This window comes from Triturus cristatus, chromosome 4_1 (genome assembly GCF_964204655.1).
Source record: "Triturus cristatus chromosome 4_1, aTriCri1.1, whole genome shotgun sequence".
In the NCBI taxonomy this organism is placed as follows: domain Eukaryota; kingdom Metazoa; phylum Chordata; class Amphibia; order Caudata; family Salamandridae; genus Triturus; species Triturus cristatus.
Genome location: NC_140585.1, coordinates 194,289,541 through 194,310,945, shown reverse-complemented (window position 1 = coordinate 194,310,945; position 21,405 = coordinate 194,289,541). Strand labels below are relative to the sequence as shown.

General features: G+C 38.6%; 2 protein-coding genes across 3 annotated transcripts in view; both read right to left on the bottom strand.

Annotated features, from left to right (window-relative positions):
- Window positions 1–21,405, bottom strand: part of LOC146853999 (glycine N-acyltransferase-like) — a 160,245-nt gene that overhangs the window by 15,687 nt on the left and 123,153 nt on the right. The gene's annotated exons all lie outside the window — the stretch shown is intronic.
- On the bottom strand, window positions 1,388–19,770 carry LOC146854000 (uncharacterized). Its single transcript, XM_085650306.1, has 3 exons — window positions 18,443–19,770; window positions 10,144–14,083; window positions 1,388–1,530 (listed from the first exon to the last, which is right to left on the bottom strand). Exons 2-3 carry the CDS (start codon window positions 14,039–14,041, stop codon window positions 1,388–1,390), a joined length of 4,041 nt encoding a protein of 1,346 aa, XP_085506432.1. The 5' UTR covers window positions 14,042–14,083; window positions 18,443–19,770.

The following is a 21,405-nucleotide window of genomic DNA, read 5'->3' as shown; positions in this document are numbered from 1 at the left end:
TAAATTATTAACGTTTTTTAAATTCTTTTACCTACCTAGAATGTCCCTGTAACTTTTGTTTTTTTCAGTGAATTTTAATGATTTTTTACATTTTATTTCCTAAATGTAACCTGTTGAGGTTTAATTTACTTGAAATGAGCACCGTGCCATAATGAATCCTGCTCTGTGTATTTATCCAAGAAGAGGCCACTGTTTTGTGCAACACTTGTACCCAACTGGAGTACTTTCTACTGGCTAATCAGTAAGTGCTACCTCAATGGGTAAATGTATAATGCAACACTACAGCTGCGTAAAGAATGCTGAGGAAATGTCTCCAGTGACCTTGTGTGTCTGTAAATTTGCCAATATGATTGTTCCTCAAGCGCCTTCATAAGATAACTTTACAAGATGGAACTGCAGAAAAAACACACTTGGATAAGCTGTACTTTACTTAAGTAGGTGCTTCTTTGTTTGGTGCAGATGCGATCGCATTCCTAGGTATCAAGACCGCGTCAACAAATTTGGCGGGAAATGCGCTTGGGGTGCCTTTTAGTAAGCTGTCTTTTATCTAGGGAAAACGGCAGGAAGACGTTGCATTCTGCTAATGTATATGGGGCGGGAACAAACAGGCGGGCTTCTGGGCATGTTTACATAATTCTAACTTCTAAAGGTTTAGAACACCATCTCTGGTTTCAGCAGCAGATAACAAGAAAGAACCCCTTTGTCAAAAACACTACGCTTGAAAAAAACAAGGATGAAAACATCTCCATCAAGGATTACAGATAACTTTTCGGTGGAAATGCAGAGAATACACACTTGGATGATTTGTACTTTGCAGAAGTAAGTTCTTCTTTGTTTGGTGGAGATGCAATTTGTTCAGGGTGCCCTGGTCCCACCCATGACACTAGTGACCTTCTTTGGGGACCACAGGGGAGCCTTAAGGCCCCTGTGGTCCCTCCAGGCTCCCCGCCTCCTGCGTGATCCGACAATGCTCTGACAGACAGGGAGCTGCTGAAAGGAAGCTGCTCCCTGTCTGTAAGAACAAATCCCTGCTCACTTGATTGCGGGCATGGAAACTGTCAAAAGCTCAGCTTGCAGCAAGTGAGAGTACATCTCAGCTCTCACTTGCTGAAAGTAGACTGTTTGCTGTGACTCGGTGGGAACAGTTAAAGCTCCCACCAAGTCTCAGCAAACAGCTATGTCCCAGGGGTTGGCACCCCGGGACATAGCAGGAGCCTGCCCTGGGAAGGTGGTCGTCCCCAGGGCAGCCCCTCCCATTTTAAAAATTGAATTCGGCTCCGGGGAGGTGGTGGTCCCCTGGGGGGGCTTGAGGCCCCCATTACAAAGAAATTAGCCACGTGAAGTGGTGGTGCCTGGGGCACGGAGGTCCATGAGCCCCCCGAATCATCTACCAATTGCCCTTGGGAGGTGGAAGTCCCCTGAGCCCTGGGTGGTCTATGCTGCCTTTTTTGATCCATCCATTTTCTCTGAACCCGTGCGATGGATCACACCGAAACTTTCCATACATAAGAAGAATTACTGGGGCACTTTCTTTGAAAGATTTATTGAAGATTTAGCAAACTGCGCCAAAGATATAGGCAAGACAATAAAAGCTTTTTCTTTGGAAACATGGTCCTAACTTAATATATATATATGCATATATTTAAGAGAAAAACAAAGGTTACAGGAGCATTATGGTTAGGCTCAGGTTTCACGCATACAAAACCTGTGAAATTCAGCACTTATAGTTAGCTGAGGCCTAGGGGGTCTGCGTGTTTTGACCCTGCCACCTTTTCTGTTTTGCAATTTACTGGTTCTGAGTGTCGGTGCTGGACGTTAGCAGCCCATGAAGAAGGGGCCTCTGTGCCTTGAAACGCATCGGCTAAACTAATGAAATTCGGAAAATCCCAGGCGAGCTGCAATTCAGGCCAGATGGCAGAAGCGATGTCGAGTGCTTCCGTAATGCTCATGGGCATTTTGTTGGTCGATTTTGTTGCGCGGCTGGTCCCTGCCGTGGAGGAGGCACCATCACGTCATAACCTGTGAGGCTGGGCAGATGAACTGTTCCAACTCCACGCAGCACATCGCTTCATTTGCAGACACTGAGCCCGCCAGGACAGTCCGATTCCTACTTAAGGATCATAATGCTTTTAATCATGAACCAAGTGCCGAACTTACTCAAAGGAAATAATTGTACTCAGACAGAGGAGACAGAGGAGACCATCATTCATTGCATGTGACACGTGATAGATATGTCATTGCAGGGTCATGTGGGCAATAAAACTCTGCAATTTACTGGTTCAGAGTGTCGGTGCTGGAGGTTAGCAGCCCATGAAGAAGGGGCCTCTGTGCCTTGAAACGCGTCAGCTAAACTAATGAAATTTGGAAAATTCCAGGCGAGCTGCAATTCAGGCCGGATGGCAGAAGCGATGTCGAGTGCTTCCTTAATGCTCACGGGCATTTATATATATATATTCACTTAAAAAACCATAGGTTTCACACATGTTATAGTTAGCTGGACATTTCACTCGTAAAAAACCAATGAAATTCCCCCGTTATAGTTACTGCAGGCAACTATAACTCACGCGACCGCAATCCTCTGCTGATGACGTCAGATATTACATCACTGTATTTAGACACTTATTTACCCATGTCTTCTTCCATTAATCTTTAGCTATACATATATTACAAATATTTATTTTTCATAAAGACACATATGTCATCAGTGATGTAATATCTGACGTCATCAGCAGAGGATTGCGGTTGCGTGAGTTATAGTTGCCTGCAGTAACTATAACGGGGGAATTTCATTGGTTTTTTATGAGTGAAATGTCCAGCTAACTATAACATGTGTGAAACCTATGGTTTTTTAAGTGAATTTGCAAGGTTTTTTAAATGCTAATTCGTAACTATAACATGTGTGAAACCTATGGTTTTTTCAGTGAATTTGTACGGTTTTTTAAATGCTAAGTTATGTATTTATTATTTTTTATTGTGTTCAGGTTTCTCACCGTGCGCGCACCGTGAATTTTTAAATTTTTTTTTTTAATCGGAGGTGCGCGCACCCTGCACCCACGGTACGCAGTGCGTGCCGTGCGCGCAGGGTGCACGCACCTCGCGATTTTTAAAAAAAATAAAAATTGTTTTTTACTCCCTTGGGGGTCCTTCAGTGACCCCCTGACCAAGGCTAGGGGGTCAGGAACTGTCCACTCTGCCCCCTTTTCACGTTCTCCACCTTTTTTTTCACCCCCTCAGACTGCGAGAGACAAAATGGCGGCCGACACTTCCTGGTTTCGACCGATTCGAATGTTTACCGACATCTAACAACCAATCAGAATTGCGCTCGCGCACGGCAGGGTGCGCACACAGTGTGCGCACGGTGCACGCGTATAGATATTGATATGCTTTTAAATGCTATTTTCTCAGGAAATACTGAACAGATTTACACCAGACCTGCAAAAGGCACTTCCTTGACCTTATGGCTACCTCTCTGCCAAATTTCAAGTAATTCTGTTCAGCCGTTCGGGCTGTAGTTGTGTCTAAAGGTCCTATGGAAAAATGCATGGGGAAAATGCGTTTTGGGACCCCCCTTTTTTCTCAGCCCCCGCTTGACGAATCACCCCGAGACTTTCAGGGTAGGAGCTGAGGATTCCTCAACCGGCGCCAAAGTTATTCAAAATAGAATTTTGAGATTTCCTATGGAAACTAGGTTGTAACTATAACTATCTACTGGCGACCGCCAGTAAATAATATATATATATATATATATATTCAGTGAAAAAACCATAGGTTTCACACATGTTATAGTTAGCTGGACATTTTACTCGTAAAAAACCAATGAAATTGCCCCGTTATAGTTAGTTCAGCTAACTATAACTCGCGCGCCCGCAATGCACTGCTGATGACGTCACATATTACATCACTCATGACATGGTCAGTGACATCACTCATGACATCACTGATGACATCTCAAATGACATCACTGATGACATCATCCAGTGAATGTGTGTTTTTCAGAAAAATAAATATGTTTTATATATGTGTATCTCAAGGTCGATGGAAGAATAAATGGGTATATAAGTGTCTAAATGGATGATTTGTTTTTGAAAAATTGATTGTGTTACTGACTGATTAAGTGTATCTCTCACTTTGTGTATAAGTGGCTGCATGGGTTGGTGAGTAGCTACATGGGTGTCTATATAGGTTATTAGTTGTTTTTTTGAGTATCAGTCTGAGTGTCTGTATGGTACGGTGGGGGGTATTACGTAGTGCATAGATGCATGAATGAGTGACTCACTGTTTGTATGTGTTGAAGACAGCATGTGTGCAGGACTGTATGGGTGGATGAGTGTGTGTATGGGTGTGTTAGTGAGTGAATGACTGTCTCAATAGTGTCTTCAGGAGTAACTACATATGTTTTTAACTAGTATATGTGACTATTGGTGTATATATGTGAGTATATGTGAGAGGGAGAGATTGAAAGAGTTCCTGTATGAATAAGTATGTGTTTCTATAAGTGATTGTTTAAAAGACTAAGTATGTGTAAGTTTCCGTAGAAGTAAGTATGGTGGTGTGTGTATTACTGTATATGCAAGTAAATGTATGTTTTATTCTTTATTAGCATGAGTGACTATGTGTGTGAGTAACTCTATGGATGAGTGGCATTGTGTAACAGGATGTATAGATGTATGAGTACATATGATGAGTGAGTACATGTATGAGTGACTGTATAGGACTGTTGGTGAATGAGTGGATGTGTATGTGGATCTTAGAATTACTGAAGAGGTTGTTGTAACTGGTATTGGTATGTCCATTGTTTTGAAATTTTTAGTCTCTATTTTTGAATGTGTGTATCAAAGCTTATATTAAGGTGAGAGGAGGTCTGCCACTCTATCACAAGGATGATGTCATCAGTGATGTCATCAGTGATGTCATTTGAGATGTCATCAGTGATGTCATGAGTGATGTCACTGACCATGTCATGAGTGATGTAATATGTGACGTCATCAGCAGTGCATTGCGGGCGCGCGAGTTATAGTTAGCTGAACTAACTATAACGGGGCAATTTCATTGGTTTTTTACGAGTAAAATGTCCAGCTAACTATAACATGTGTGAAACCTATGGTTTTTTCACTGAATTTCTAAGGTTTTTTAAATGCTAATTCCTAACTATAACGTGTGTGAAACCTATGGTTTTTTCAGTGAATTTCTAAGGTTTTTTAAATGCTAATTCCTAACTATAACGTGTGTGAAACCCATGGTTTTTTCAGTGAATTTGCAAGGTTTTTTAAATGCTAATTCCTAAATATAACGTGTGTGAAACCCATGGTTTTTTCAGTGAATTTGCAAGGTTTTTTATATGCTATTTTTTTTTTTATTCTTCATTTTTTTCAAACATATTTTTAATTTAATTTTCTTATCTTTTATAAAGACTATGCTTAAATTTTTAAAATCCTTAAATATTTTTTTTATATATATTTTTTAAAATAAACATGTAAAATTTATTTCCAGTTTTTTTTTTTTTTTTATTATTTTTTTTTATAGTACGCGTACCGTAAGCTCACGGTAAGCGTACGGTTTACGCAACGCCCGTAATCTATCTACGCTGCTTGCGTATAGTTACGTACTTTGCGTAGCCGCGCGTACTGCGCGTGGGACGCGTGCGCGCTTACGCAACACGCGCACGTTACGCGGAAGTGCCGGGAAATGACTGTTATGCGCATGCGCGCAAGCGCGTGTCTTTTTTACGCGCACGCGTACTTTTTGCCGTAAGCGCACCGTAAGCGTACCGTAAGCGTACGGTAGGTCATGTGATCTTGAAACACAACTTTTGATTGGTTGAAACTACTTTCAGTTCTAGAACTCTCCTACACCACACCCATTCCCCTCATTTCTGCTTGTGATCCCTTGGGAGAAGGAGCTGGTTTGTCTTTGGGATACGATGGCAGAACAGCAGAGCTCTTCTGAGAGTGAGGCTAGCACCAGCAGCACTGTCTTGAGGCAGAGAGCGAGGAAAGTAAAGCCTTCTTACGTTTGGGAGTATTTTACTTTTCCAGAAGGCCAGCAAAAGGTGAATGCACCCTTAGTTACTTGCAAGCTGTGTAAGCGTGTACTTTCTAGAGGTAATCCTAACAGGAAGTATTCCTTTGGGAATCACACCATGAAGAGACACCTCCAGGAAGTACACAGAAGGACACATGGTCATCTTTTTGGAGGTAACTCTTCAGAAAGACGAGCCAGTACATCCACAGCAGCTCAGCCTGGACCATCATCTGCAGGGCAGACTCCTTCTTCTGCAGGTCAGGTGAGCCCTTCATCTGTGGGGGGAGAATCTCCTTTTGCTGGCCCTCTGGAAATTAACCCTCGGTTTGCGAGGGTTGAAGTACGGTGCGCCACTTGTCACGATCTAATTACTTATAGGGAGACCAGTGTTTCCCTGGTGAACAGTAAAATAGATCAGCACACTTGTCGTACCGTCTAATATTCCCAATCTTTCTTTCCTCTGTCCCTGCATGAACACAACGGTTCTTTTAAGAGCCAACCTTATCTTTCATCTTTTTTTTTCTTTTTTTTTAAAAACTTTTTTTTTTTTTTTTTACCGTACGCGTACGGTAAGCGTACCTTTTTTTTATTTTTTAAAAAAAAACACTAAAAATCATTTATCTCATTACAAAGTCCTTGAGAGACTACAATTTTTATTTTTAACTTACCATACTCACTCAAAAAAATATTTATTCATTTGTTTTTTTTAAAAATAGTTTTTAAAATGGTTGTAGTTTCCGAAAATTTTCTATATCGATCTGAAAATAAAGAAAAAAGTATTAATATTTTTTATCCATTTTATAATACAATACACATATTTACATTTTTTTAAAAATATTTTTGCCTTATTTTTGCTGTTTTCAGAATATATTGCATTTCACTATTAATTGTGAAAGCAATTGCATTCATCATTTTACAGCGGGCAAAAAAAATTAACAATCACAAAGATTGTAATAAAAAAGCCCAGAATCTCTTTTTACTTAAACTTAACATTAAAAATATCATCTAATACCAATAGTTATTTCTTTAAAATACCGTCTGATATGTTTGTTTCAGAAGTATAATCACAATATTATATCTCAAATAACTCCACAATACATCTGATTCCATTTCCTTTAGGGCAAATAGTATTTTTTTTTTTTCCTGGAATAAATTTCCAAGGGAAAACCATTAAAATTCTAAAGTTTAATCTGTCCAGATCTCACCAATTCTCTGTAACATTTTGGTTCACGAAAATTTTTTGAATAATTTATTTAGTCCACAATAGAATTGCTTACTTTTCCACATGGCCAAATAGTAATTTTTTAAATCATTTTTGAAAAAATTTCCAATGGCAGTCCAATAGCATTCCATAAATTAAAATGTGCAGAAGTTACCGATTATCTCTAAATTATTGGTTTTTGAAAATTGCATTAAAATTTAAAAAAGTCCACATTACAATTGGTTATCTTTCCTTTAGGCCAAATGATAATTTTAAAAATCTTTTTTCTACAAAATTGCAATGGTAATCCAGTAAAATGGTAAAATTATTTTGTCCAGATCTTGCCAAATCTCTCTAAAATTTAGGTTTCAGGAAGATTAGATAGGAATTTGCTAAATCAAAAGGCAAACGTTGTTTGAAAATCAATTTGGAATCATTACACAGTGTCCAGCCTTTTTCACATTTTAGATAAACTGTGTAATGTCCAGAAGTAACAGTAGGTCCATCATGGAAAATTATTGCAACAGTTACAAAAGTTTTTCCTGAAATTGATAATTGCTGTCCTGTAAACTTCTTTATTAAAGTATCCAATTTTGATCCATCAGCTCTACATCGTTGCATCATTAAAATTACATACTGTCCGTATTCCCTTAAAATTAATGTTGAAAACATGTCAGAATTACACTCACCACATTTCATGCTATGATTAGCATCTTTAACTAATTTTGCAAAAGTGACTGTTTTACTCTCTGGCAATGTCAAATAAATAAACCTTTCATTATCAACAATAGAGCCACATATATTATAACAATTATCACAACTATGTTCCCATTTATAAGAGAGACCAAAAAAAATGTCAATGGGAACTCCTTCTTCTTCCACTACCTGAAGAAAATACATCAAAAATTCGTGTGCATCTTGCTGTTCATTTTGAGAAAACTGTGTTCGTCCTGAACATACATCTAAAAGTTTTCTAATTTCAGTAGCACTTTCTATTTGAGTTTTATCTTTACTCAGCTTTTGAAAAAGGAGACTGAGCTCTGAACAGAATCTTTTTCCCTGATTTACTATTATCTGCTCTTGCAAACTTTCCAGATAAAATGCAACATTCAGCACTACATTAGCGTAGCAGTTGACACCAGAGCTATTTTCAAAATGACATCCTACAACCTGTTCTTCATTTTCCTTATTCTTTTTGCTTGCAATTACATCACTCCTCTTTTTTTTCCTCTTCTCTACATCTTCATTACAGATATTCTCATTTCTCCTTTTACGAGAAACTACACGTTTCTCCAACACAGGATACTGACCTAAATGAGGAGCATAGCTTCTTCTTAATCTATTATACTCCTTTACACAGTTTGTATCAGCACTAACTTTTGAGTCATCAAAGTCTATCATGAATAAACCTGATAATGTTTTGACTCGTGACAAAGCTACATATGCCATACCTTCTTTGAACACAGTTGAACCAATGTTCACAAATGCACAATCTACAGTCAATCCTTGAGACTTGTGGATAGTTACAGCATATGCTAGTGAAAACGGAAACTGCTTCCTACGTACATATAAGTCTTTCACAAGCATGAAACGAACTGAACAACGACAAATGTCTTTAACTTCCTCTATCTGATCAAATTTTATCTGTAAACATTCAATTCCTTCTTTTTTCTGATAATTAATAAAACCCACAACTCTTCCCATCGCTCCATTCACTAAGCCTTTCTCAACATCCAAATTTCTCCTTAAAAACACTCTACAGTTCATGCAAACATAAAGATTTTTTTCTAATCCTGCTGTTTTGGAGATGTTCTTCTCTAGTGAGTCCAATTTATTTTTCAGTTTGCCTGTTACTGTGACTGTAATTCTTCCATCCTCAATTTTGTCCACTGCTTCCAATTTCCTGATGTCTTCCTTTTCCAATTTCAAAAGCTCCTCATTAAATATTGAGCATTCACGTAGAGTTGGCATTAAGCAGATGACACTTTTGTTTTCTGCAATATTCTTGTATATTTTCTCTGCAACTATTTCTTCCTTTGGAAATAAATTATGTAGCAGCCGACTCTGTAATGCTTTTTTCCCAACATCTGTGAGTAGTCCAATCCTGATATCTTTCAGAATACTTCCATATTCTTCATCGTTTGCTTGCCTCATATTAGTTGTAAGTTCCTTGTACTCAAAGAAGGACCAAATATTTGTATTTCCAATGCTTCCCAATGACTTCTTCGTGTCTTCATGTGTCACAGTATTAAACACTGGTTGTCCTTTAACTGGAGTAAGTTGCAAAAGATCCCCAAAAACTATGACGTGTTTTCCACCAAATAACACGTCATAGTCTGTCTTCAAAATTTGCTGCATTCTTAAATGCACAAAGGCAAGCATTAAGTTTGATACCATGCTCACCTCATAAATAATGAGAACTTGCATCTTCTTCAATACTCGTGAAACTTCCAAGGATGCTTCTCCAGTTAGCTTGTTGAATTGTATTTTGTTCTCATGCTCCACTGGTAACATTAGCAAACGATGTAAGGTGATTCCTTTTATGTTATATGCTGCTAACCCAGTTGGAGCAGTAACCACACAAGACAAAGTAGAATCCGTTTTTTGCTTTAGGTAGCTTCTGATGACTTTAATTAGGAAACTTTTTCCAGTGCCAGCTTGTCCGCTTACATACATCCTGATTGGATGAAATGATGTGCATGAGCACTCTTTTTTGATATGTAGAAATCCGTGATCAATTTTGTTTCTGATCTCTTCATAAATTTGTTGCTGCTCTTGATTCAGTTGTCTTTCCAAATTTTCTAAGTCTATAAATTCTTCTTGAGCTAGATTCATAGCCGTTTCCACTTCATTCATGGCTATTGATGCTTCATTTTCAACGATTGGTTGTCCTAGGGGATCTTGACTGTGTGTTCCTGAACTTTGGCTGTCCTGAGAACTGTCTCTAGCTATTTCTGCTGCAATTGTAGTTTCCTGTTCAATTTCTTCATTTAACATTTGCAGATAAGTTGAGAATGTACTGCATTGTATGCTGTCTTTGCAAGCATTAAAAGAATCTTCATAGCTCTGGAATTCTCCCAGTAGTTCATCCTCTGTACGCCATGGTTTAAACAACTGTAAAAGAGCCAAGTAGTAAAATTCTTTCTTGTCGGTAGTGTCGCAACTCAGCTTCCGGTGATTTATCAAACTTCCTTTGGTTTGCTTCACCAAACATCCTTCTTCACCAACAACTTTATATTTTCCACTGTTGATGTCTTCTGCAGCTTTCCGTGAATAAATGTAGTTCTGCAGCACTTCATAGAGACACATGTTCTCCAGATGATGACTTCTCTTGGGATAATATGTGTCCAACATGTTTGTTTTCAATATGTCTGTACTTTCTGGGTCATTCTCGGCCAAATATTCAATTTCTCCAACAGATTTCAGTACCCGATTTCTCATTGCTGCAAGGCCTAAACTTGCCCAAATTATTCTTCTTGACTTCGAGTAGAGACTTGCAGAAGATAACCTATCTGAACATTCGTAGGATCCAATTTCTCGATGCGATAACATCTTCAAACTAAAACTGTACAGCTTCTTACTGACAGTCTTCTCGTGAGAAATCTCTTCCCACATTTCCTTCAATTCTGTTTTTTCTGATTTCGTAATGTAAGACGTTACATATCGAGCAACAGCAATGGAATTGTCAGCAACATACTGTATATCCATGTTAGCGTTCCACATGGATAAAATGACTGGGTTGTAGTCATTTATATTTTTTGATTCTTCTTTTCTTTTAAGGTTGTAGGTATTCTTAGGTGATTTTCTTGTGATAGTATGTCTCACAGCTGACATAAAACTGTTGACTCTTCCATTTGTAAGAACAGGTCTAGGAAATCCAAATCGACATTTAGTGTAGTATTTTTCTTTGCTCTTGTATTTCCGTCGACAGTATTTTCCACACCGATGACTTTGGAAACGTAGAACTTGCTCCTTTAACTTGTTCTCTTCTGTGTTTTTAGGTATAGCACATGTTGCATATTCTTCAATGTAAGATAACACTGCTTCATCAGTATCTGTTCCAAACTTTGGGGCATCCTTGATCCACAGCAGCATATGAATATGAGGAGCACCTCTTGCCTGGTACTCTTTTCTCCAAAAGAAATCCACTACTTCTCCAAGGGGTGGATTTTTTTTATTGCAGATGAAGGACATCATAGCCTCAAATCTATGATTGAAATATCTGCAAACATTAACCGGATCCAATGAGCACAGTTCTCCTGCTGTCTTGTATTCGATGTTTTCAATGTTTGAATTGGCCTCTCGTAGAAAATCCAGTAAATCATCCCAAGCGTACTCGGCGCAGCTTAGGGTAAGGAACCATGTTGGTGTTCCTAAGTTGCGTAACATGCATTTTAGTTCACCATGGCGTCGGTACCAATATTCATTTGTCCCACGCTGACAAGCCATCAGATTGATCAGTTGTGTTTCCAAATGATCATCTCGGTGCTGCACTTTCTCCATAAAATCCTTAGCAGACACATTTTGTAAATGTACTCCACTTTTTAAAATGTGATTTACTGCATAAGACAGTGCAGACAAGTCGCTTTCAAATAAAAGATGGAACAAATAAGGGATACTTTGTCGAAATCTGGGATCTTCAGCATATAGTCTTGTAGTCCGATACTCAGAAGCTGGAATCTGTTCCGGACGTTCATCGTATCGTCCTCCTTTTCCTTTAGGAAACAGCTGGGGAAAACATCGAGCTTCCAAGCTCTCCTCCCATACACTCACAGGATTTCCTTTTGCTTTCTTCATCTGAAAGAGATCAATATTGTCTCCCATAACTTCTTTCGAATGGAGAGGATGTATGCTAAAATGTTCATAAATTTCTTCTTCCTTTGACTTGTCCACTTTTTCAATTTGTCCAGTTGGTGTTTCTGTGTCTCCTTGTAAATCTTCTTCTTCTTCTTCTTCTTCTATATAAATTGATTCATACCATTTGTTATTTTTTTTCAAATACAAATTTGCTCTTTGTACTTTCCGCACATCTACCAGCTCCTGCCAAATCTTCTTATTCTTTGTAGGGACACCATTAACCAGAATAATTAATGGTTCAGTTTCCAAAGTATCTGCATCAATAGTTTCCATATTTTTTTTCAAATCCAAGGGCAAATACACCACTCTACCTTTTAAACCTCTCAGTAAATCTGAAGGAGGTAATTTACCAGTTTTGGGCTCCATACGTACTATGGTCTGGAACGGATGAACACATTGAATGAGTATAGACTCATATGTATTTAATTCAGAAAGTTCAGCAGGAATAGCATCCAATTCTAAATTATTATGTACAGCTCTGGTCGGCATTCTATTTTCCTCTAACTTGTTGTAGCAGTATTTGCAAATACGCTGATCTTCACCCAATTCAAAACAATTTTCAAGAAATATATATGTGGCAAAATCCATCCACTTATAATTATCTTCATTTTCACTCTTTCTGTAGAGATCAACATTCCTAGTTTGTTTTCTATAATGAGTTCTGCGGCAACAAATACAAGTAACATTTGGTCTTTCATTAGAGACTATTGCAAATTTTGTTATGTGATCATTAAATGTGTTACTTACAGAGGGTTCTACATTCTCTTCCACTTCTGCCTCATTTATTGTGTCCTTCTCTGCACTGTTTTGTTCAGGACCAAAGTAACAAAACTGAATTTCATCAACAACCTTCTCTACATCTGATACCGTTCCTCGGAACAGAGCCCTATTCAATTCATTTAACTTTATTGCTGGACTTTTGGCAAAATACAACCGTCTCACAAACTTTCTTATTTCAGTATGATGAACAGCCAGCATCCTAAAATGATGGAAAACACTATTGCACACTTTTCTAGATAGACAAGCAAGAGAATGACCCTGCAAACCAGTATTCTCTCTCACTCTGCATGGATCCAGACTTTGAAGCACCTTAATCTTTTGTTTTACACTTTTTTTACTATATTCTCTTAGAAACTCTCGAAATCTGTCAATAGATTCCTGACGCACAGTGCAAATACTACTACAATTCCAAGTGTACACTGGGGCTTTAGGACGTCTCCCCATTGCCTCATCTGCCATCACTTGTACCTCATCTCTTGGAACCATTATCTCCTTCTCCATTATGCAACCGTTTTTTACTTCGTATGAACGACCTCTGGTGTCAACTGCATGCAGCAAACTATTGCTTTGAAAATAGCTTTCTTCATTAAAAAAAGGTTCACTACTTGAACTATGCATCCACTTTCCTAAAAACACTTTACAAAAGTTTGTTCTGTTCACTACTCTTTTGCTTTTGCTTTGTGATTTCAGTACATTAACCATTTTATCTAATGTACGCATCCTATTCAAAATTAATATGAATAGTTTCCTTTTTAATTCTAATGCTTTTGCTGCAATGGCTTCAATTTCTTTTTTTCTCTTATAATATTTAGCCTTCTGCTTATATTTCTTTATATCCTTTATCAAATTGGACATAACTCTTCTCTGAAACATTTTTCTACGTATCTCTTTAAATGCTGTTTTTCTGTTTATGTTAAACTTTTCAATTGCAGAAGGTATATTTGCATTAACTAAATCCTCAATTTTTTGCTGTTCTGTAGGTTTTGTTACATTTTTCCGAGAACAGACATTTTGTACATTTTTGTTTGTTTTCAATATTTTGTTTAGGAATTGTCTTTTTTGCTTACCAGAAGATTTTTTCTTTTTCCCAACATCAGCATCTTCTACTAACTTTGGTCCTCCAGTTGTCCTCAAATATAGTTTTTTTTTTAGAGTTTTTTGAACTCGAGATTTTGTAGGCATCTTAAATTTTGTTCACTGTTCTTCAGCAATACCTGAAAAAAACTAAAAAAAAAATCCTTTATTGTATTTAAATATATTACTACATTTCTTTTCACAATAGTCACAAAACGAAATTTCTTTGCCATTTTCAATGCACACAAACTGCTCTTTTTTTAAAATTTATTTAAATGCACATGTCCAAGCTTTTTTTTTTTTTCAGATCACCACCGTGTGTATTCTCTGTGACTGCCTACACTCCAGCAGGGGCCACCAGCCTTAGTGATGCTGAATGTATTTGCATTACAGACTTAAACCTGAAAACCCCACTCGCTTCTAATTACTGTGCATGACTATACATGGCAAGCACATGGGTGTGTGCTAAGCCTCTGCTTCTTCCCCCAAAAATTCGCTCCTCTTTTCCATCTACTGCAACTGTGAAATCACCAGAGCAAGACGCAATAAATTTCTGCCTATAATTCTTCTATGCACACAGAGTCATGTTTTCACATTAGTGCCAAAACGAAATTTCTTTGCCAATTTGAAAGCACACTTACTGCTCTTTTTTTTTCGGGCCAAGTGAAAATCTCTTTTTACACTTTGAAATCACTTTTACAGACTGACACATTCTGAAACCTTTTTTTTAAATTTATTTAAATGCACATGTCCAAGCTGTTTTTTTTTCAGACCACCACCGTGTGTATTCTCTGTGACTGCCTACACTCCAGCAGGAGCAACCAGCCTTAGTGATGCTGAATGTATTTGCATTACAGACTTAAACCTGAAAACCCCACTCGCTTCTAATTACTGTGCATGACTATACATGGCAAGCACATGGGTGTGTGCTAAGCCTCTGCTTCTTCCCCCAAAAATTCGCTCCTCTTTTCCATCTACTGCAACTGTGAAATCACCAGAGCAAGACGCAATAAATTTCTGCCTATAATTCTTCTATGCACACAGAGTCATGTTTTCACATTAGTGCCAAAACGAAATTTCTTTGCCAATTTGAAAGCACACTTACTGCTCTTTTTTTTCGGGCCAAGTGAAAATCTCTTTTTACACTTTGAAATCACTTTTACAGACTGACACATTCTGAAACCTTTTTTTTAAATTTATTTAAATGCACATGTCCAAGCTGTTTTTTTTTCAGACCACCACCGTGTGTATTCTCTGTGACTGCCTACACTCCAGCAGGAGCAACCAGCCTTAGTGATGCTGAATGTATTTGCATTACAGACTTAAACCTGAAAACCCCACTCGCTTCTAATTACTGTGCATGACTATACATGGCAAGCACATGGGTGTGTGCTAAGCCTCTGCTTCTTCCCCCAAAAATTCGCTCCTCTTTTCCATCTACTGCAACTGTGAAATCACCAGAGCAAGACGCAATACATTTCTGCCTATAATTCTTCTATGCACACAGAGTCATGTTTTCACATAAGTGCCAAAACGAAATTTCTATGCCAATTTGAAAGCACACTTACTGCTCTTTTTTTTTTGGGCCAAGTGAAAATCTCTTTTTACACTTTGAAATCACTTTTACAGACTGACACATTCTGAAACCTTTTTTTTTAAATTTATTTAAATGCACATGTCGAAGCTGTTTTTTTTTCAGACCACCACCGTGTGTATTCTCTGTGACTGCCTACACTCCAGCAGGGGCAACCAGCCTTAGTGATGCTGAATGTATTTGCATTACAGACTTAAACCTGAAAACCCCACTCGCTTCTAATTACTGTGCATGACTATACATGGCAAGCACATGGGTGTGTGCTAAGCCTCTGCTTCTTCCCCCAAAAATTCGCTCCTCTTTTCCATCTACTGCAACTGTGAAATCACCAGAGCAAGACGCAATACATTTCTGCCTATAATTCTTCTATGCACACAGAGTCATGTTTTCACATAAGTGCCAAAACGAAATTTCTTTGCCAATTTGAAAGCACACTTACTGCTCCTTTTTTTTTCGGGCCAAGTGAAAATCTCTTTTTACACTTTGAAATCACTTTTACAGACTGACACATTCTGAAACCTTTTTTTTTAAATTTATTTAAATGCACATGTCGAAGCTGTTTTTTTTTCAGACCACCACCGTGTGTATTCTCTGTGACTGCCTACACTCCAGCAGGGGCAACCAGCCTTAGTGATGCTGAATGTATTTGCATTACAGACTTAAACCTGAAAACCCCACTCGCTTCTAATTACTGTGCATGACTATACATGGCAAGCACATGGGTGTGTGCTAAGCCTCTGCTTCTTCCCCCAAAAATTCGCTCCTCTTTTCCATCTACTGCAACTGTGAAATCACCAGAGCAAGACGCAATACATTTCTGCCTATAATTCTTCTATGCACACAGAGTCATGTTTTCACATTAGTGCCAAAACGAAATTTCTTTGCCAAATTGAAAGCACACTTACTGCTCTTTTTTTTTTGGGCCAAGTAAAAATCTCTTTTTACACTTTGAAATCACTTTTACAGACTGACACATTCTGAAACCTTTTTTTTTAAATTTATTTAAATGCACATGTCCAAGCTGTTTTTTTTTCAGACCACCACCGTGTGTATTCTCTGTGACTGCCTACACTCCAGCAGGAGCAACCAGCCTTAGTGATGCTGAATGTATTTGCATTACAGACTTAAACCTGAAAACCCCACTCGCTTCTAATTACTGTGCATGACTATACATGGCAAGCACATGGGTGTGTGCTAAGCCTCTGCTTCTTCCCCCAAAAATTCGCTCCTCTTTTCCATCTACTGCAACTGTGAAATCACCAGAGCAAGACGCAATACATTTCTGCCTATAATTCTTCTATGGACACAGAGTCATGTTTTCACATTAGTGCCAAAACGAAATTTCTTTGCCAAATTGAAAGCACACTTACTGCTCCTTTTTTTTTCGGGCCAAGTGAAAATCTCTTTTTACACTTTGAAATCACTTTTACAGACTGACACATTCTGAAACCTTTTTTTTAAATTTATTTAAATGCACATGTCCAAGCTGTTTTTTTTTCAGACCACCACCGTGTGTATTCTCTGTGACTGCCTACACTCCAGCAGGGGCAACCAGCCTTAGTGATGCTGAATGTATTTGCATTACAGACTTAAACCTGAAAACCCCACTCGCTTCTAATTACTGTGCATGACTATACATGGCAAGCACATGGGTGTGTGCTAAGCCTCTGCTTCTTCCCCCAAAAATTCGCTCCTCTTTTCCATCTACTGCAACTGTGAAATCACCAGAGCAAGACGCAATAAATTTCTGCCTATAATTCTTCTATGCACACAGAGTCATGTTTTCACATAAGTGCCAAAACGAAATTTCTTTGCCAATTTGAAAGCACACTTACTGCTCCTTTTTTTTTCGGGCCAAGTGAAAATCTCTTTTTACACTTTGAAATCACTTTTACAGACTGACACATTCTGAAACCTTTTTTTTAAATTTATTTAAATGCACATGTCCAAGCTGTTTTTTTTTCAGACCACCACCGTGTGTATTCTCTGTGACTGCCTACACTCCAGCAGGGGCAACCAGCCTTAGTGATGCTGAATGTATTTGCATTACAGACTTAAACCTGAAAACCCCACCCGCTTCTAATTACTGTGCATGACTATACATGGCAAGCACATGGGTGTGTGCTAAGCCTCTGCTTCTTCCCCCAAAAATTCGCTCCTCTTTTCCATCTACTGCAACTGTGAAATCACCAGAGCAAGACGCAATAAATTTCTGCCTATAATTCTTCTATGCACACAGAGTCATGTTTTCACATAAGTGCCAAAACGAAATTTCTTTGCCAATTTGAAAGCACACTTACTGCTCCTTTTTTTTTCGGGCCAAGTGAAAATCTCTTTTTACACTTTGAAATCACTTTTACAGACTGACACATTCTGAAACCTTTTTTTTAAATTTATTTAAATGCACATGTCCAAGCTGTTTTTTTTTCAGACCACCACCGTGTGTATTCTCTGTGACTGCCTACACTCCAGCAGGGGCAACCAGCCTTAGTGATGCTGAATGTATTTGCATTACAGACTTAAACCTGAAAACCCCACCCGCTTCTAATTACTGTGCATGACTATACATGGCAAGCACATGGGTGTGTGCTAAGCCTCTGCTTCTTCCCCCAAAAATTCGCTCCTCTTTTCCATCTACTGCAACTGTGAAATCACCAGAGCAAGACGCAATACATTTCTGCCTATAATTCTTCTATGCACACAGAGTCATGTTTTCACATAAGTGCCAAAACGAAATTTCTTTGCCAATTTGAAAGCACACTTACTGCTCTTTTTTTTTCGGGCCAAGTGAAAATCTCTTTTACAGACTGACACATTATGAATCCACCATGTGTAACTACAACAAAAACAATTCCCATTTCTATTATTCATTTCTTAAGTTACCACATACATCCCCTCTCAAACTGTAAACTCACCTTTAAATTTAGTTAGTTGTGAAAGAAATGTGTCACTCAAACAGCAGATTATCAGAGCCAGGATCTCTGTTCTGTACACCTCTCTCCTCTCAGCAGAACCAGATAATGGCAAACTTTCCCTCTATTTTTCCACACATATACATGTAAGTTTCAAATCTCAGTGCTTCCCCCTTTTTTTCAAATGTAATGACACATTTCTATTGGTTGAAAACCAACCCTTTTCCAAAAGTACCCTGCCCCCAACTTGACTTCTGCCTAGTACCCTTCCCCCAACTTGACTTCTGCCTGCTACCATAGCAACAGCTCATGGAACACTGCTGTGTGCAGTTAGGTCAGAAGTTCGACACACAATGTTTCAATTCCACAGAGCAAGAGTGCTTGACTTTTCAAACCTAACTGCAAATCCATAGTACTGTTCTTTGGTTACACATTTTTTTGTACCAATACAAAACATGCTTCTATTAATTTTCACATACAGCCTATTTTTTATTCTAGAATGGTATGAAACAGCCAATCAGTTCTTTTTGTTTTGTAAAAAATATGTATGCCTCCATTTCCAAACTGTCTTTATTTTCATATTGCCATTCTACTGAAAGACACCTCCTGAGTGCATCCAGTTCTCCTTTGAAGATGTTCACAGTGTGGATTGTAGGGCACAGCTATGTCTTCTGGAGTGAAAAGTTTGCAGAGAAAACAGATATGGTGAGAGACCTTGCTTTGCCAAATGTAGACATTAAATGGATTGGTCAGAGAGGGTTAAAGTGGCACCAATTGATGCCATTGGTGAAATCCTTCATGCAAATCCAACACCCTGACCTCATAATAGTGCACTGTGGTGGCAATGACCTAGGCACTTTGACTGGGGTAGGTCTGGAAATGCTTATGAAGGACACCTTTGCACAACTGTTTACACTTTTCCCTAAAACTGCCTTTGTGTTTTCCAACATATGCCAAAGGCAAAAATGGAACTGGTCCAATCATTTCTGTCCACAGATTGACAAAGCAAGAAAGCACGTCAACAAATCTGTTTCTGCTTTCCTCCGTGACTATGGTATGGGTGCCATTTACCACAACAACTTGCGTTACGACATGCAAGACATTTATAGAGGAGATGGTGTGCACTTCAATGATGAAGGGAACAGAGTCTTCCTCTTGAACCTTAGACTCTGCATCGGTACTTACTTGTAAGTACCACTAAAAAAATGACTCCATAAACACAACAGCTCTTTTTAGAGCTCCCTAATTTCTAAACTCTTAAATCTGATTTTCATTTATTTATTTTTATTTTTTTTACCGTACGCTTACCGTGAGCTTACCGTACGCGTACCCCGTGATTTTTTTTAAAATCAATAAATGTTTTTTTTGTACTTTTCTGTCCTTCTTTGACCCCCTTACAATTGTTAGGGGGTCTGTAACTCTCCTCATTGCCCCCTTACTTTGTTTTCACTCTTTTTTTTCAGAGTGAAATACACAAAATGGCGGCCGCCGCTTCCTGGTTTCGGCCGATTCGAATGTTTACTAAGATCTAAGAGCCAATCAGAATCGCGCTCGCGCACGCCACCGTACGCTTACCGTAAGCGTACGGTAAGCGTACCGTAAGCGGGCTCAGATATATATATTGATTTAAAGGCTATTTTCTCAGAATCTACTGAACAGATTTACACCAAACCTACAAAAGGCACTTCCTTGACCTGAGGACTACCTCTCTGCCAAATTTTGAGTAATTCTGTTCAGCCGTTCGGGCTGTAGGTCGTTCTAAAGGTCCTATGGAAAAATGCATGGGAAAAACGCGTTTTGGGACCCCCCTTTTATCTCAGCCCCCGCTTGACGGATCCCCCCGAGACTTTCAGGGTAGGAGCGGAGCGTAGCGCCCCACCTATTTTGAGAAATTCGCGAGGATTCGTCGACCGGCGCCAAAGTTATTCAAAATAGAATGTTGAGGTTTTCCTATGGAAACGTGGTCCTAACTATAACTACCTACTGGCGACCGCCAGTAGGTAATATATATATATATATATATATATATATATATATATATATATATATATATATATATATATATATATATATATATATATATATATATATATATATTGCCTCTTTAAAAATTGGAAAGAAATGGACATTGTCCTTTTTCAATGTTGTTAGTTACGTTTTTAAAAATGCAAACCAACCCACCAGGACACAGTGGCATATGATGAAGACTCAGCCGAGTCGAAACGCGTAATGCCTGCATGCCTACCTTTGCCTCAAATAAATAAATTGCTGAGCACGTTTGGAGTGGCCTGTTTTCATGCTGCAAGGGCAGTGTGTTTTCTTGTGGAATATGGGAGGTGTCTGACACACCTGAGACAGGCCCCGACTCATGAGGTCCCCCTCCCCTCAGCGCCTTGAGACCCTCTCAGGTGAGTAGCGCGCTTTAAAATTCCCTGATTGATTGATTGATTGATTGATTGATTGAATGTATTATAACCAATTATCTACCCCACTGTGGGTGCTGTTCAGCATTGCTAACGGTTGTGGCATGTAGTGGGGTGGGATAGATTGGAGCGGGGTAGATTGGAGTAGAGTGGAATGGGGTAGATTGGGGTACAGTGGAGGGGGGTAGACTGGTAATAAAAGATAAAAAAAGATTAGGTAAATGCTATTAGTACTTGCCTGACTTGGTTCCTGTATCTCTTTTAAGTATTGGATGCTGGCCATCTAAACAAGGATGAGGAACAGGATAGCAAACTATTGAAAGCTGTCCCCTTAACATATGAACTATGGTAAACATCGAAAACGAAACCTGCGCAAGAATTACAGAGAACATACAAGTAGATGTAATGTCACCTATAAGGAACTATAACCAGTATATCAGCCTAATTAAGAAACCATACAGGCTATTGGCATTAATAACACTCTGCATATTGTCCCAGTATCAGCAGTTCCCTGAATAGGAAAGATTTTCTGGTCCAACACAC